Raw genomic sequence first — 16334 nt, 5'->3', positions numbered from 1 at the left:
TGCCAAGCAAGCAGAGCTCAACACTGTTCAGTACAAACAGCTGAATAACATTCTGCATATAAATCCAGTGAATAATGCTGAGTAAAGCAGTCTGGATACATTTCAACAACATGGATCAATCTTAACCTTTCTATACCTATGGAGATACAGGATCAGATCAGTCTTATCTTTTGCATACCTATGCAGGCGGTGTTTGAGTTCCAAGTATAAGATTTTAATTTAGGAAAATACCTTTACCTAAAATAACCCACCCCCAAAAAGAGTACCATATTAATAAAATCCATCTATGTCCCTTGGTTAACTATGTCAGCTTCCAAGTGTTTGATATGATAGTCCATCAGCTGTCATACCCAAGAGTCATGAGACAAGAGTATTAATTAGCAAAAAAAAAGACAACTCTTGTCCATTAATATGAGTAACAGCAACTCAAAGAACATTCTCTTTCTGGAGTAAAAGCTGGTTTTATTCACTCACTTTAAGAGTGTAGATTCTGTAGATAGCAATTAAAATATAATGAGAATGTTTAAATATCTTATGAACACTACAATCTTTTTTCCATTTTTTCCCCTGCTCTGTTCAACAGTCACATACTAAGCACAATTACCACCAACTGTGCACATATACATAATATATGCATTATCTCACACTTATACCGCATATAAACAAAAGCATTTGAACAAGTATACTTAAAAATAAACATGCATAAAGCTTTACCAGAACTCTGATAAAATACAAAGCTACAATCACTTAAAATAAAAAGTTGCAATGGGCATGCCAACCTTGAAAAAGCCCTTTTAAACTACAATAGTATTATCAGGTGCCATTACCCTTTGTCAGCCAGCTACCTGACCTCATAAATCAGGCATAACAACCAAATGAGAGCACACTGTAAAATCAGCACAAGGCACACTTGTCTAATGAGTAAAAAGTGACCTGCCAAGGTTTTGAGGTCACATTCAAACCGAAAAAATTATTGTAATGAACCATATTAATAAAAACAAATCATACCAACACAACTAAGCTTGCACATACCATTCTGTAGAGTTTGTGCTCGTGACTCCTTCCCCAGATTGGCATGGAATCCTCCTCCTAAAGTTGGTGTTTTGCCTGCACCTATTAGGAAAAAAAAGACACCAAAACAACCCAGATATGTCAAATGCGATAACTGAATTAAAATATTAAAAGAAAACTTACTGTGCCACTACAGCCAGTACCTGTGTAATTTACAACATGCCAAATTACATTAATAAGGGCAACAGAAGTGCTTGAAGGGCTTACAACAATGAATACAATAATCCTGTGCAATTTATTTCTTCCTTGGGATACCTTAAGATTTACATGGCTCCACAAACCCTCCCAATCTCAGCTCCAAAATAAAGTACAAAAATGTCACAATCTCTGTTGTAGCCAGAACATGAAAATCAATATTGTAAAATACTTCTCGAAATAAATGATGAAACAATTGCTTAGTTCATATTTTTTTGTCTGAAGACTGTTCAATACATAATTTTAATATTAAAATTAACATTACTGGCACTATGGAACATAAGCATTTAGCATTCAATGACGACTGTGCTGGATACTACAGGCATAACACTTCAGACCAACATTAGGCACACCCACAGCAATACTTAGGCTACATAAAACACAAGTATGGAACTGCTACTTCTACATCTTGAGAGGTCGGAAATTAAATAAATCCAGGTTGCAAATCAGCATCAACTAGATGATGGCTTTTGCATCCCTGCCAATGCTGAGAAGCCTGAATGCAGAGTTTGCTAAGAGTCAATGGAACTACTCATACAAACCAAGCCCATAGAACAGGGAATTAAACTACCAAGGACAGAAACAGTCTCACACTAAAGCAGAAAGGGTTTTTTTAAAAAACAGTCAGGCTACCTCAGGCAGGATATCTGAATGTATCGGCTTAACAGCAAGTGAGACTAAAATGCTAAATTGCAAAGGACTGAAAAAAAGCAATTTGTTCGTAGTTAGACTTCTACTTAATTCAAGTAGTCTGCTCTTCAGAATCAGGAGAAAAGTCATCTTGTTGCCTATGATGCCTATCTACAGTTTTTCTCAGTTTCTTGTAGCTATGTTTTCTTACCTTTTACCAGTTCTCTAAAACACACTAGAATGTCGTTGGGATAGAATCACGCAGGAAAGTGTCCCTTTGGCTAATTTGGGTCAGGTTTCCTGTCTCTGCTCCCTTACGGCTGCTTGTGCCTCTCTCCTCACTGCAGAGCATGAGAGGATTGAGAAGTCCTTGACCAGGGTAAGCATTACTTAGCAACAACTAAAACATCGGCGTGTTATCAGCACTGTTCTCAGATTAAAGCTGAAAACACAGCACTGCACCAGCTACTAGGAAGAAAATTAAGCCCATCCCAGTGAAGACCAGGACACAGGTACAAGTGATGAGAAACTGTGACCTAAATTGTTCACTCCTACTGGACTCTCTTAGTCTCCTCTCAGCTGCATTTAATGCACACCCATGTTGAGGGGAAAAAAAAACAAATTAACAGAAAAAAACACAAACAGAAAAGCTAGTATTCCTGCAGTATTAGTGTCTATCAGCCTTCAAAGCGTAATTTTCCATACAACTTTTAAATTGGGTTTCTAGCGCTATCCACAACAGAAACCAACTTCATTTCATTAACATATCCTTTCAATAAACAATCATGAAAAACTCTCCCATAAATTCCCCACAGCTTAAGTACTTCAGCTCAACATTCCAGTTAGAAATGAAGAACACTCAATAGCAACCTACTCACTGGTTACTTAGATACAGCATTTACAGACAGCAATGTCTCCTTGCCATTCTTATAGGTACATCTCTTATTTCCACAAATGCTCCAAAACAAACCAAGCAATGATGCAAAACAGAGAGAGGTTACCAAACTACCCTAGCATACATTACATTTTTGGTATAAATTTAATAAGAATGGTTTACCTGGGAGAGGCGAGGAGGGAGGGAATATATATATATATATATATATCAATAGCGGCAATAGTTTTATGCTGCTTTTCTTCAGTAGCAAATCTAACTTCCTGAAACTCTGCCTCCTACCTTCATTTTTTCATTAAGATCTGCTTTATCACAGGCTACCTCACTTATCTGAGTTGCAGCCGGAGAGCACACACTCAAGCATCAGTACAGCAGAGGAGGCCATAAACTGCAGGACAAGAGCAGAAACACACAGCAGGGCAGGCTGGAGGTAGCAGGCTCATCCAGCACTGGAGTCAAAAGCACCGTTGCCCCCTCCTTTGCACAAAGGCTCCACTTTTCAGCCCCATCTATCTTTGAAAACACAAAAATATGGAACTCTGTTGGACTATCATTGCCAAAAGCCCTGATACTCTTTCACAAGTTTCCCTGTTATTACTAAAAAGCTTGCAAAAACAATCCTGCAGTGGCGGAAAACAATACTATTAACAAAATAATTTAACATACTCAGAAGCAAAAATCCAGACTGAATACAAACAACATAAAATTAAGCTGACATTTCAGCGTTTTTATTAAGATTCTTTTCATTAGACATCAAGATACAACATTGTACACAAAAGTTACATAAAAGTGATTTCTCTCCAAGCTACGGAGTCTGCAGCAGATACAGTGGAGCTATCCAAAAGGCAAATTTTGCTATCAGAATTGACATACCCATTTCTCAGTGAGTTAACTGGAAAAACTCTCTCTTTAATTAGCATTTGGCTTTGAAAACTGACAGAAAACTGGTATGTTGAGCTCTTACGCTCAGAACTGCAAACTACTGCTGCCACTGACTATGAAGTCCTACCACCAGCATTAATCTTCAGAGGCAGAACGCAAACCAAACTCATTAATGTAACTGTTCAGCTGGGTAATAAAAAAAAAAAAAAAACTATTCCAAAACCCTGTGAAGTCATCAATTTCATATAAAAACAAAAATCCCTACAAAGCCCATAATTTAAAAGTACAAAGGAAAGGAACAGCAATCGCTAGGCACAACCAAATTAACATCCCAGCTTAAGTGAAATTTTTACATTTCTTGACCTTTTCCGTTTTTCCCTCTACAACTTCAAATGTGAAATAAACAGGCTTTGGGTTTTTCACATTCAGCTTTCAAGATCTACAAAAATATATCCGAGAAGTGTTTGGTGTCTTCAAGTGCTGCCTGCCAAATCCTCAACACTTACACTAACATTTCCCTAAGCCAACCCAAATATCCTCCTTCATGAGGTGGTGCCTCCCAAGGTACACTGTCATCTGCTGACTATTTTTAGAAACTAACTCAAGACTCTCAGCTTTACAAAACTGAAGTCTTGGCTTCTAAGTTAGCTTTGGATAATTACATGAAATTTTGGACAACAGAACGTGCGGAGAGATGTGTTAACAGCACAAACACACAGCTACTGAATATTCTGTGGTCCTCCCAGTGTGCCCCAACACACCAAAATAAGAGATCAGATCATGTACGTGGAAACTTGGTGATACTCAGTCAAAGCTTACACGGGTCCAGAGCCAGCCCATAACCACACATTACTCAAGTGCTAAACTACTGTAACTGTCCCTTCAAGCATCCCCACATCTGCTCCTTGCAGCACAGTCTGGGTCAGACCGAGGCACCTCAGCTGTACCTGGTGCTCCACTGACTCACTAATGAAGTAAGAAGTCACATCACCTGCTTCTCTACAAAAATGTTCCTCAAGCAGTAAAAGGAGCAAGCAAAACTTGAAGTCTGTGACAACCTTCAACAGCAACAAGAAGACAACAGATAGCAGGAACAACACTTATCCCTCCATAATGAGGGGGCAAAGAGCAGCCACTCGGGCATCTGCAGCTTAAAGGGCACTTTCCTGAGAGCTAGTGACATGCTGAGTTTCAGATTCAACACCTGGAAAAGAAACAGATTCAGTCCCAGCATTATGGATTTCGTTTCCTCTAGATAAATGAACAAGTGAAGACAGGGAATGAAGCAGCTTGTAACCTGAAATGAAGCATATCTGCTATTTGATAGGACCAGTTCTAACACAATCCTTCCCTATGAAATTAAAACCAAAAAACACCAGCTCTTTCTTCAGGAGAAGGCAGGAGAAAACCCTTCAATTTAAAACCCACATATTTACAGTTCCAGCATAAAATCTGGGTCTGATACTGCACACTTGCATCACATCAACGGTTTCATAATCAGGGTAGACTAAATAATCTAATATAAAACACGAATGAGCTTCCTACTTAAGTTAGATCATAAAAGTCAAAAGGAGAATAAGTTAATGTGCCATTTCAACTCATGCCTACAATAGCAAAATGATGTAATTAAAGTTTTTTTAACACACAAAACTACCAAAGTCTGCAACTGAAATAATTCTCAGCCATTTTTACAGGGACACTAACAGATCTGCACACACTACAGCCTGCTGAAATTGTACTGCTGAATAAATTTACATAGGCAAACTTTTAATCTACTCCATCATAGCTAGCTACCTATGGGCTTATTTTCATAACTACCAATCAAAGAGATAAATATACTGTTGCATCCACCATGCCTGAGTTTAGGACTGCACAAGTCTATGAAAGTGACATCCAACCGTTCACATCCAAGTTACGCACACAATTCTGCATTTTCACAACTGACAGCAGCATACTGCAGCACTTCAAGCAGGAATTTGTTGACACCACAAGGACAGCATGTAAGACTCAAGGCCAGAAAAAAACGCTATGCACTTAACTCTGATGCAAGATTGCCACCTGGAGGATCACAGAAAAGAAGCAAAAATCGATTCCGTTTATTTCACTAAAACATTTTTTTTTTTTTTGCATGAAATAGATGCAAATTTCCCCTCTTCCTTCCCAACACAATACGATTATAAATTAGTTTTGTAAGGAGAAAAACTAGCACAAAGTAAAACAAGTAAACAGTCCAGGATTTCCCACAAAAGGTCTGTAAATCCAGCATATCCATACTTCCTTCACTGTTACAAATTATATCATGACCACTCTACATAACTAAAAATTAACATGAATTAGTGTCATTCTAGAAATCTGAACCACAAGTAAGAAGAAATTTGCCAATATTACCATTATTTTCATTTTTCACTACCCAGCGTTTTAATTTCAAGTTTAGTGTATGTATTACTGGTGGAACACACTTCAGGATTGTTCAAAGCTGCACTATAAAAAAATATTTGATATCAGGATTTGGTCTATTAACATATTATACATGGAAACCAATTCATAGAGCATAATGTAGTTAGGATTGGAACTGACCTTAAAAGATGATCTAGCTCCAACCCCTCTGCCATGGGAAAGGACACCTTCCACTAGACCAGGTTGCTCAAAGCCCCATCTAACCTGGCCTTGTAAAAAGTCCCTCACAAGATTTCTTGTAGCCCCCTTTGAAGGTAATGGAAGGCAATTACCAACTACCAATTAAAAACAAAAACCCTACTCCTTCCACTTTAATATTCAAAAATACAGGAGAATCCTTTATTGTACATAACAACTGGCTACACAAGAACCACAGAAAGAGATACAAACACAGAGTTCATCTTCACCAACTGTTTCGCTAGCACTGACTGTGAAAGGTACATTGTACAAAGCTCTAGAGGGAAACAGACATTGGAGATGAAAAGCTAGTAATCTTAGCTTAAATTTTACTAAGCTTTTTCCTCCCTGTATCTGGTCCTCCTCTTTCCAGTTTGCAGACCATAACTTCCCATTTCCACAAACCCCAGTAAGACTGAAATACTTAGATCAAGGCAAACTCAGTCAAGTTCCACACTTGAGGTCATGTAACTCACACTCAATGTAAAAACAAGCAAAAAAAAGCTTTCAAGATTTACACAGCATATACAAAATATTCTGGCAAGCTTCCATAAGCATACCTGGAAAACTGAGCATACCACAGCTTCACTAATAAGATACATTAGATTTATCAAGGGACACTTCAGAGCAGGAGTACACATTCATTGTTTATAGCAGTGCAAATAGGTCACTGTAGTAAGTTGCTTATAATTCACTTGCAACAAAAAAATCATATCAGCAGGAAGAAACTTCCTTAATATTCTAATATCTGAAACAGCCTACTGACAAATGTTGTGCAGCCTTCTCACTAGAAGTTCTAACACTCATTGGTGTGTTAAGGGCTACTAGTTCATAACTTTCCATTCTCCCTATGAACAAAAGTAAGCAGATCTCTTTTCACAGGCAACATTCTTCCTACCAATCTCAAATCAGTATCCTGCAAACTCATGTACATTTGGAGATGGAGAGTCTTAATGTACTTATGCTGTTCAAGAGCTATACATGATCCTGACTTGGTGCTGAAATTGCACTAATGCTGTCAAAGTCCACTGCAGCCTCCCACTTCTATTTGTCACCATCCTGGCTTAGACACTAAGTAAGCATAAGTTAAAAGACTAATTCACACCTGTTCTTGTAAATGCCAGCTTAGAATTTAACGAAAAGATTATACATTTTTAACTTAGTTTGTTACATTACCTTTTTTTTTAATCAAAAAGCCCCCAAAAGAAATAGAAATTCCAAGCAATCAACCACAAAACATTAAACCTGTCTCACACAGAGATATCAATGATGTTCACTGACCTCAGACCCCAAAGGCAGGGTATGTCCTGCAGTGCAAGAATCCTACTTCAGTGACCAGGCTATAAGCACTCCGTAACACTCCTACTGAAGCTGTGATGTGTATTTGAGGATGAAGTGTCCTGTAAGTCTTATTTGGAGCTGATAATGCCCCTAGCTCCAAGAACTCATCTTTTCCATCCCACAGTCCTGTTGCCTCAGACGATGGAGGCTGCATTTCACTATGCTAACCTCCTTTTTATGCTGTTTTCCCTGGGACAAGTGCACACACTGCAGCAGTGCCTGCCCCTCTCCTCACTCTGCCCACTTTGAGAAAAACTCGAGGGAGACAGAGGTCTCAAAACTACAAGGTTTCTTTCTATTTTGTGGAAGCAGGCAGCTTGTTGGGGAAGACATCCACTAAGTAAGAGCTAGCTAAAAACTTCTGAAAAACAATTCTGATCTAAATTCTCACTAGAGATGTGACTCTGAACTCTGTAGGAGGGCAGGGGCAGCCACAGCCCGGGGCAGCCACAGCCCAGGGCACCAGGCACCTCTGAGTCCAGAGATGGCCTGAGGCCAAGCAGGACATCAGCTTACATGTGGGGATCAGGATCAGGCCCAGCAACGGGAAACAAGACACAGCACTGGGATGGCCAGGCAAGGTCACAGGCATGGGCTGAAGCCAGGCAGGACAAGGACCTGGCTAAGCAGGGCTGTGGGAAGCTGGAGACCAGCCCTGCTGTGGAGTCACTGGGGCAAGGGTGGATGTCCACAGGGGCTTCCTGGGCAGGGGGGAAGCAGGTTGTGGACAGCAAGGGCCAGCAATGGCTGGCAAAGCAGGCAGTCCTCCTGCCACCCAACTGCAGACAAAGATCACAAACACTTCTAAAGGACAGGTTTTTGGGCTGATTCATGGTTTATGCCCAAGAAACTCATTGGATGCTGGTTTTCTCTACTTACTACCAAGCATTTAAAGGCAATTTCTGGAACAAAAGAGGCCAAGTTTCCCCAGATACTGAGTGTTTCAGGATCACAAGCTCAGTCTGCTTTGCAGTGCCCTTTTCTCATTCTGCAGTTTCTCAGTTTTGTCTTCCAGCTTGCTGCTGCACTACCTGCACATCAGCTTTCTCAGGCAGGACTGTTCTCTTCTCCTTTGATGAGTGACAGAAGCCCTGGACTCCACTTTCAAAGCTTCTTTAACCCCAAAGAGAGATCTGGACTATCAATGTTCAGCTTTCTTCCTTTCAGTCTCTGTTTGTACTTGTTTTTTTACTCCTGTCAGCCTTAGGGAAAAAAACTCTGAAAACATTTTCTCCCACTAACTACCACAAGACAGGGGACTCCCTCCTAGACACACTGGAAGAGTGATCAGAGAACTCGCCACCTTCAAACATGCCACACAACTTGACATTCTACAAAAGCACCAGCCATCAAAACAGTGCAGGCCGGTGAGGGGCTCTGCGGAGCTCTGTCTTCCAGGATGCAATTACAGTATAATGGAGAGGGAGAAACCTAGCTCACTCTTAAACTCTGCACTGCTGTATTTCATGCTGGTATGCATTTAAATCTTATGACCAATAGAGGAGTCTGTTAAGAACTTTGGTATGAAGAAAAAAAGAAAGATGCATTCATTCCAATTGCAGAAAGAGGAATTTTAATTCAAACTCTCTCCAAATTTGACAACAAATCACAGAGAACAACCTGTTTTGGCCAGTTTGAGACACTCTGAACAGGCTATCAATTACAAGGTGGCCAGTTATTCTTTAAAACAAGACTCAACTAGGAAAAGCACATACCTCGAACACTTTCTGTGCAATTAACAGAGGTCCTTGGAGCTCAAATGTGCACAGCAACCCTTTTCCACTAGGACCCGATTTACCCGGCATCAAATCAGCCAAGCTCAGAAAGAAACTCAATTTCAACATCTGGCCTTCACAAGCTTCAAGAAAACACAGCTAGAGTTAAGTCTTGAGACTGGATTCTTACCGGACTGCAACCACTTGCAACAGAATTAACAATTACAACTAACTGTAATAAGGCCTATCAAAGCATCTGCTAACTTGTGCTTTGTGAGAACTTCCCTCTCAGAAAATCAACAGAAAGATAAACAGTAGCCCCCTTCTAGAGCATGAAGAGTGTATTCCCTGGCTAGTGAATTTACCATCTTATGACCCAGCAAAGTGACAGGTACCTCACAAGAGATTACTTGCCACTCCCGGAGACAGACAGCATTAAAGGGAATTGTGGGATTAGGGTATCTTGCAAATGTATCCCTCCATTTCCATCAAGACCATGACAATGAAAAGCACTGGTGTTACTACGCTGAGACAAACAGATTATGCCCATGTCTAAAGAGGGTCTCATGAGGCCTGGGATGGCTTAGCTCTCATTTTGTGTACTTATATAAAGTACACCATCTCCTTTTTTATGCCCCAAGTACCACCAAGAAAGATTTCATGGTCCTTATTACAAAGTACTGCATATGCAACTTCATAAACCTTACTCTAAATAAATCTTTGCCTTGCAGTCTGGATTTATGGACGAATTATCACAGACTCTCAAAATTGTAAACATCTCTACCATCTACTTCTCACAAGAACAGAAGAATTAACCAAGCATTTTCAAGAGAGAATGTATCTACATAACTGTCAAAGTCAGAGGACTGTTCTGGTCACAACTTTCCAAAACACAAACAAAATTAAAAAAAAAAAAAGAAAAAGAAGGCAAACAAAAAACCACAAAACAACAAACCCTCAAACAAACAAACCACCAAAAAAGCAGTATTAATACCTAAGGACACCTACAGTTTATGCTGTAAAACCATAGCTCCCTGAGTCTTGGACCAGTTTTAAAAGAAGGGTCAAAACCCTCAAAAGCATCTTTGCAGAGCTCAATTAACATGATCACCCCCAAAGACTCAAGAACAGCTGTGCCAGGTCAGATCAGAAAGCTGTCTAGTCCAGTGTGCTACCTCTGAACAGTAAAGTCCATTAACATATATGACTACAAGTGAACACTACACACAGGAGGAAAGCTTGTTACAACAGTTCTCTCATTATCTCCTAGAGCCTAGAGATCTGTGGCTCAAGAATTTCCTGACCCAGAAATACCAGCTTTTTTTTTTATTTTTAGGGGCCATGACACATTTTTATTCTGCTTGTCCAACCATCTTCTGACTGGTACAAACTTTTAACACCTACAGCTTAAGATTGTGGTGACATTTCATAAAATGTCTTTTATGAAAAAAAAAAACGAACAAACACACAAGAACCTAACACTTCTGAACCTCCTACTTGCTACTTTCAAAATAAGCTACCTGCTAGATTTCTCAGCACTCCCTAGTTTTTTCATTATGTGATACTGAACAATAGCTCATCCTTACCATGTTATTCTGCGGTATTTACAGACCTCTACTATGTTCCCATTCAATCATCTGAATCTATTCATTCATTCTAACACAAGCTATTCACAAAGCCCTCCTCTTAATCACCCCATCTTCCTTGGTGTGTCTTTTCCAGTTGTGTTAGAGGTTTTCTTGAGGAGACACAAGACAAAAACACATCAGAACTGCACACAGTATTAAAGTTGCAGATAGTGCTGTGGATATGTAATAGTGTATGCATATGCTGTCATATTCTTTTTCTGATAACTTCTAATATTCTCTTTCCTGCTCTGCATTTTTGTACTGTGAATGAACATTGAGCTAAACATTTTTACAGAGCTAGCCATTAAGACCTAGTGACCTCCTTCCCTAACTGTACTAGCCAGACCAGATGCTGCCATCCCACATGTGGAAGAAAGGAACAATCCTAACTCTCACTGCCACACTTAATCTCATCTGCTACCCTACTACTCAGATACTAAAAGCAACAGGTCCTTCTACATCTACAGATGATCTTAAGGTCCTTTCCAACCCTACCTATTCTATGATTCACTACCCCAAATCATACTACCAGCAAACCTCATTAACTCACCATTCACCTGTTTTGCAGATCATCAGCCCTGACTATATGGAGCTTTCACTGGCTACTCCTGAAGAAGGCTTATTATTTATTCCTATTCTATTTTCTTATAATTTGAGTAGTTACTCTGCTCTGTAAGGACTTTCCCTTATCCACAACAGCCCAGATTCTTCACAAGCTTCTTGTGAAGGATCTTGCTGACCTCCCTTCACAAATCCAACAGTCTGCTTTGTCCACTTACTGACTTCTTTAGAAGGCTCCAACAGATCTGCAAGGCATGCCACTTTGCCAAAAAAATACTTCACCCAAATTTACCTCTACAGCCTCCTGTTCCGTCCTTCACTGCTTCTACCCTCTGCCCAACAGACTGAACTAGCCTGCATTTCCTCAGACTTTCATGCATCAGCAAAGCTAAGCCTCTCACTCAGTTTCAAGCACAAGCCATGCTTTCTCAGCACACCAATGCTCAGCTGTTAGACCTGTCAAAACAATGGAAAGAAACAGACTCACACACCTGCTCTGGAAAACACTGGCTATACCAAACTTCTGAATGAAAGGCATCAGTGGTGAGACTGTGGCTCCCTACGCTAGATACATTGACAACTAAATGTAAATACTGCCTGGGAACACTTAACTGTGACCTTACACCTTCCTCCAGCCCTGAAGGAACAAAAGAAGGGATTTCCCATGGTTTATAGTGGGGTTGCTGGGCTTACTAGCAAGGACTTGGCATGCCCTAGACAGGCAACTTTGTATTAAAATAGAAAAGCGCAGGACTTTCTTCCTCCTTCAGCAAACAAATGCAAGATTCTGCATCCTTAACAAGCTGCTTGGGAAAATAAAATATTTCGCTAGATGTACCAAAGAGAAGTCAGTAACAGTTGACTTCAGTGCTTTCCATTCTCTTTTGCTTCTTTATGAAGATTAAATTATGAAGAAAGGGATCTATAACTATTTGACATATATAAACACACAAACAGAAGCCCTCGTGTATCTTGGGAGGGTTTGGGAATCTTGTTGCACATCCAGGGGCTCTGAACTCCACAAACACCAAGACTCCTATTCAACTCCCACCTGTGCAACAGAGAACCTGACAGCCCTCATACTTTGCAAAACCTAGACAAAAGTCTCCAAGTCACACAGCCCTACTGACCAACAGCCATGGTCTCAGAAACAGTAGCCTGAGCACCTCTGACACTGCAAACGCTCCACACATTAGGGCTGCCTGTGATCACCAGACTGCAGTCTGAGGAACCTGAGCCCAAGGTATTTCATACACAGGGGATCCCTCAGAGCCATAGACCTGAAGAGCTAACAGAGGACAGGAAAAGATGTTAAAAAGAGTTAACTTTGATGGGAACCTGCTTACACAATCAGAAGTCACTGAAAACTATGGCTTACCAGAAAATGCTTTCAGCGAGTACATGTTTTTTGACAATATAAATTCTGTCAGAAATTCTCTACCCAGCACAACATTCAGAGATACAAACTCTACCTTGCTTACACAAGAAAAGACTTTTCTCCCCATTCCCAAGGACTTAAATCAGTGTCATACAAGCATAATGGACAAGCACAGATCATGAAGACACTGTTATCACAGCACAAATACATCTTTTCAAACTGGCTTGCATCACTCAGTTCAAGTCAAGCAAAAAAAAAATATTCACAACAGAAGCATCTGTTTTCAAACATAAAGAATTATACCACCACAAACAACCCATATCCAAACTTCCTTAAAATGTTTACTGTGAAACAGTACCTGCACTAGCCCTTGCAGTAACTTAGTAAATTTACAAAGTGTTGTTTCGAAAGTCCTGCTCTATTGTTTCCACAAACAACACTTCACCAAAATACATACATTAATGCAAATGGGGACTTGCTAGAAAATCAGAGTAGGAAGATTTTCACACATGGTGAAGTCCCTGCAACCACACCTTGTGCAGCCAGATAAAGCCAGTATAAGCATGCTAGAGTGTGCTCCCATTTCCACTTTTACTCACCCACCTATCCCCACTGAGCTTATCTGTCTCCGTGGGTGCTAGAATTGTTTTTTTTGTATAGTAAGGCAACTATCTAGCTATACAAAATCCAAGAATTACTGCACTATCCATAAAAAAAAATATTAGCCAACAGCAGCATCTCAGGACTTGCACAGAAGGGAAAGGGTTCCTTAAAGGAACTTAGGAAAGTACCATGCAATTCATCTAGAAGAAGAAAAAGCCAGAGTATGGTGCAGCTCTCTCTTTTCCTTTTATTTTTTTTTTTTTGTAGGGTAAAGGCATCCCAAAATGTACTCTAGCTTGCACGCCATCTGTCCTGCGTAGTTTTGGGTGGGAGGTAAAAAGCAGTACAAGCCCTTAAAAAAGTACCCTTCACTTTTCCTGTGGTGATGTGGAGGCTACAAGAGCTGCTCATAAGCTATAAAAATAAAATAAAATAATACCAGCACCTTGAGTTGGAAGACACAAATAGCATCAGACAAAGCCTAGTCTACAATAAACTCCTGAACTCCAAAATCTAGTGCTGCCCTCCCCATCACAACTCTTCTGTCTTCACCACAGCCATACAATCCATCAGTCCCCCTTGTTTCACTGCTAAGTTCCTTCCCGTTTCTTCTTTATGCTTCTTTCTCCTTATATACAGTGCCCACATCAGTTTTCCTTCTCTCCCCTTCCAAACCCAATGCCCACTTCACATGGCCTTCTTCCAGGCACACAGGCCTTATCCTCCAGGGCATTCACACAAACACCCCTACCTACCTATTTACAGAAGATGCCTCTTGACCCTTCCAGCCTCCTTCTCCACCACCCCACCCCTGTGCTTCCACATACTCCCTCTACCCAACTCTCCTGGCCTCTACTCCAAATAATTTCATGTATCTCCCCAGTCTCTCCATACAGAGCCCAAAGCCTTCTCTCATATACCCCCCCCCCCCCCCAAAGCAGGCAGAGCTCCAGTCCCTCATGCACCTCCTCCCATCACCTAAAGCATCTCTCCCATCTTTTTCCTCAGTCATCCCAGACTCCTCCCAACCCAGTTCCTGCCTCATCTTGCACAGCACACTGTCCTCCCCATGCACTGACTGTCCTATTTCCACTTCGTGCAGCACTATCCCACATGCACAGAAGGGAAAGGGTCCCTTAAAGGAACTTAGTTCCACCATCCTTGACACTCCTTTGCACAATACTCTTGTCCCCCCCACACTTTTGCACAACACTCTATCCCCCATGCACCAATCCCTTTACACAGCACCTTTTTCTCTATGCACTATCCTTACCCCTCAGCACCTTACCCCATGCACCATCCCCATAGCCTCACCCTCCGGCTCAGCACCCTCGTGCCTTGTCCCTGCCCCCAATAGCCGACAGCACCCTCACCCCGCTGCACTGTCCCTGTCCTTCATACCCCTTACAGCATCACTCTCCCTCATGCACTGTCCCTGTCCTTCATACCCCTTACAGCATCACTCTCCCTCATGCACTGTCCCTGTCCTTCATACCCCTTACAGCATCCGTCTCCCTCATGCACTGTCCCGTCCCCCACCACTCTCTCCCCTATCCCCAACATCCTCCCTACATACACTGCCCTCTACCCTCTCCCAGCAGCCTCTCCCCACGCGCAAGCCTCACACCCCCCTGCCCGGTGCACGTGCGCCCCACCCCGCCCCCCCGGCTCTCACCGTCCAGCGACACGAACTGTCCCACGGCGGAGGAGCCGCCGCCGCTGTTCTCCACGAACTGCACCTCGGAGACGATGATGTTGTCCTCCAGCACCGAGCCGCAGCCCGTGCACACAGCATCCCCGCGCGCCGCGTCCACCTCGATCTCTGAGCAGCCGCAGGCGGCGCACACCCGGCCGCCCGGCATATTGCCCAGCGCCTCTAGGCCGAGGCCGGACCCCGGCCGCGCCGCTACGAGCGGCGCCTCCCCGCCGCTACCACCGCCCGGCCGGCACGACGCGCGGTAACCCGGCCCCGGCGAAGGCCTCACACTCCGGGACCGGCAGGGGGAGGAGCGCGGCGGCGGCAGCCGTCGCCCGCTCTCGCGAGACTTCGTCTGCCGCTCCCCACCCGTCTGAGCAGCCCCGCCTTCACCTCCGGTGGGGGAGAGGTGGGTGGGTTGGCTGGTTGTGTGTGTTTGGGGGGGGGGGGGGTAATGCTTCTAGCGTGTGGAGGGCGGCTTCTCCGTGGGCTTTGGAGTTCCCTTCTCCATCTCCCGCTGAACGACTGCAGACTGTGTCTGCGTTCCCGCAGTCTGAACGTAACTGATGGGAGCAGTCCGGTGAACGAGGCGAGACTCGGCACCGCACCGGGAGTCAAAAGGCTCGGAGCGATTAGAGGACTCACGGGGAGGTCCGGCCCGTTAGGCCCTTCCTTTCCCCTTGGGGCAGGCATGGCTGTTACCGAACCGCCTCCTGCGGCCCGGGCGCTGGGGCCTGTAAGGGCATCGCTGAGCTCTTGAGGACTGGCTGAGGGGGAGGGAAGGCGCTCTGCGAGTCAGATCTTGGGGAAAGAAACCATGGATGGCTCTGGAGGTTCTTCCTGAGGAGCCGCTGCGGCCCCGCTCTCAGGAGGATCGTTGTATTTGTATTCTTCGTTCTAAACGGCTGTGCTGCCAGTGGTGAGTATCTACTGGCACCAGGGCACACAATTCGGTCTTCACAGCTCGGCAAAATGGAAAATGGGGCCCACGGTGTTTCAGGCTAAGTGATGTGTCTTGTGCTTATGACAGAACATGATACTCCAATTTTTTTACCAGAATTCGTTCATTAAACTATCAGCTTCTTGCCTAACGTTATGTACGTTATTA

At 42.7% G+C, this 16334-nt stretch overlaps 1 protein-coding gene across 5 annotated transcripts in view; it reads right to left on the bottom strand.

Moving 5' to 3' along the window:
* Positions 1–15418, bottom strand: part of BRF1 (BRF1 RNA polymerase III transcription initiation factor subunit) — a 174121-nt gene extending 158703 nt beyond the window's left edge. For 2 of the 5 annotated variants that reach the window (XM_057416143.1, XM_057416144.1), the window contains exons 1-2: positions 15206–15418; positions 1033–1113 (exon numbers count right to left, since the gene is read on the bottom strand). In XM_057416143.1, the coding sequence (XP_057272126.1) occupies positions 1033–1113; positions 15206–15392 (268 nt within the window). In that variant the 5' untranslated portion in view covers positions 15393–15418. Of the gene's footprint in view, positions 1–1032; positions 1114–4456; positions 4610–15205 lie in introns of those variants that run through there. The other 3 variants (XM_057416145.1, XM_057416146.1, XM_057416147.1) reach the window with 2 other exon arrangements.
* Positions 15419–16334: the final 916 nt, after the last annotated feature.

The sequence above is a fragment of the Pezoporus wallicus genome, unplaced genomic scaffold (genome assembly GCF_028554395.1).
Source record: "Pezoporus wallicus isolate ANWC-B61680 ecotype Strahan unplaced genomic scaffold, APGP_CSIRO_Pwel_v1 scaffold_2146, whole genome shotgun sequence".
Classification (NCBI taxonomy): Eukaryota; Metazoa; Chordata; class Aves; order Psittaciformes; family Psittacidae; genus Pezoporus; species Pezoporus wallicus.
This window is presented reverse-complemented; position numbering and strand designations above follow the sequence as displayed.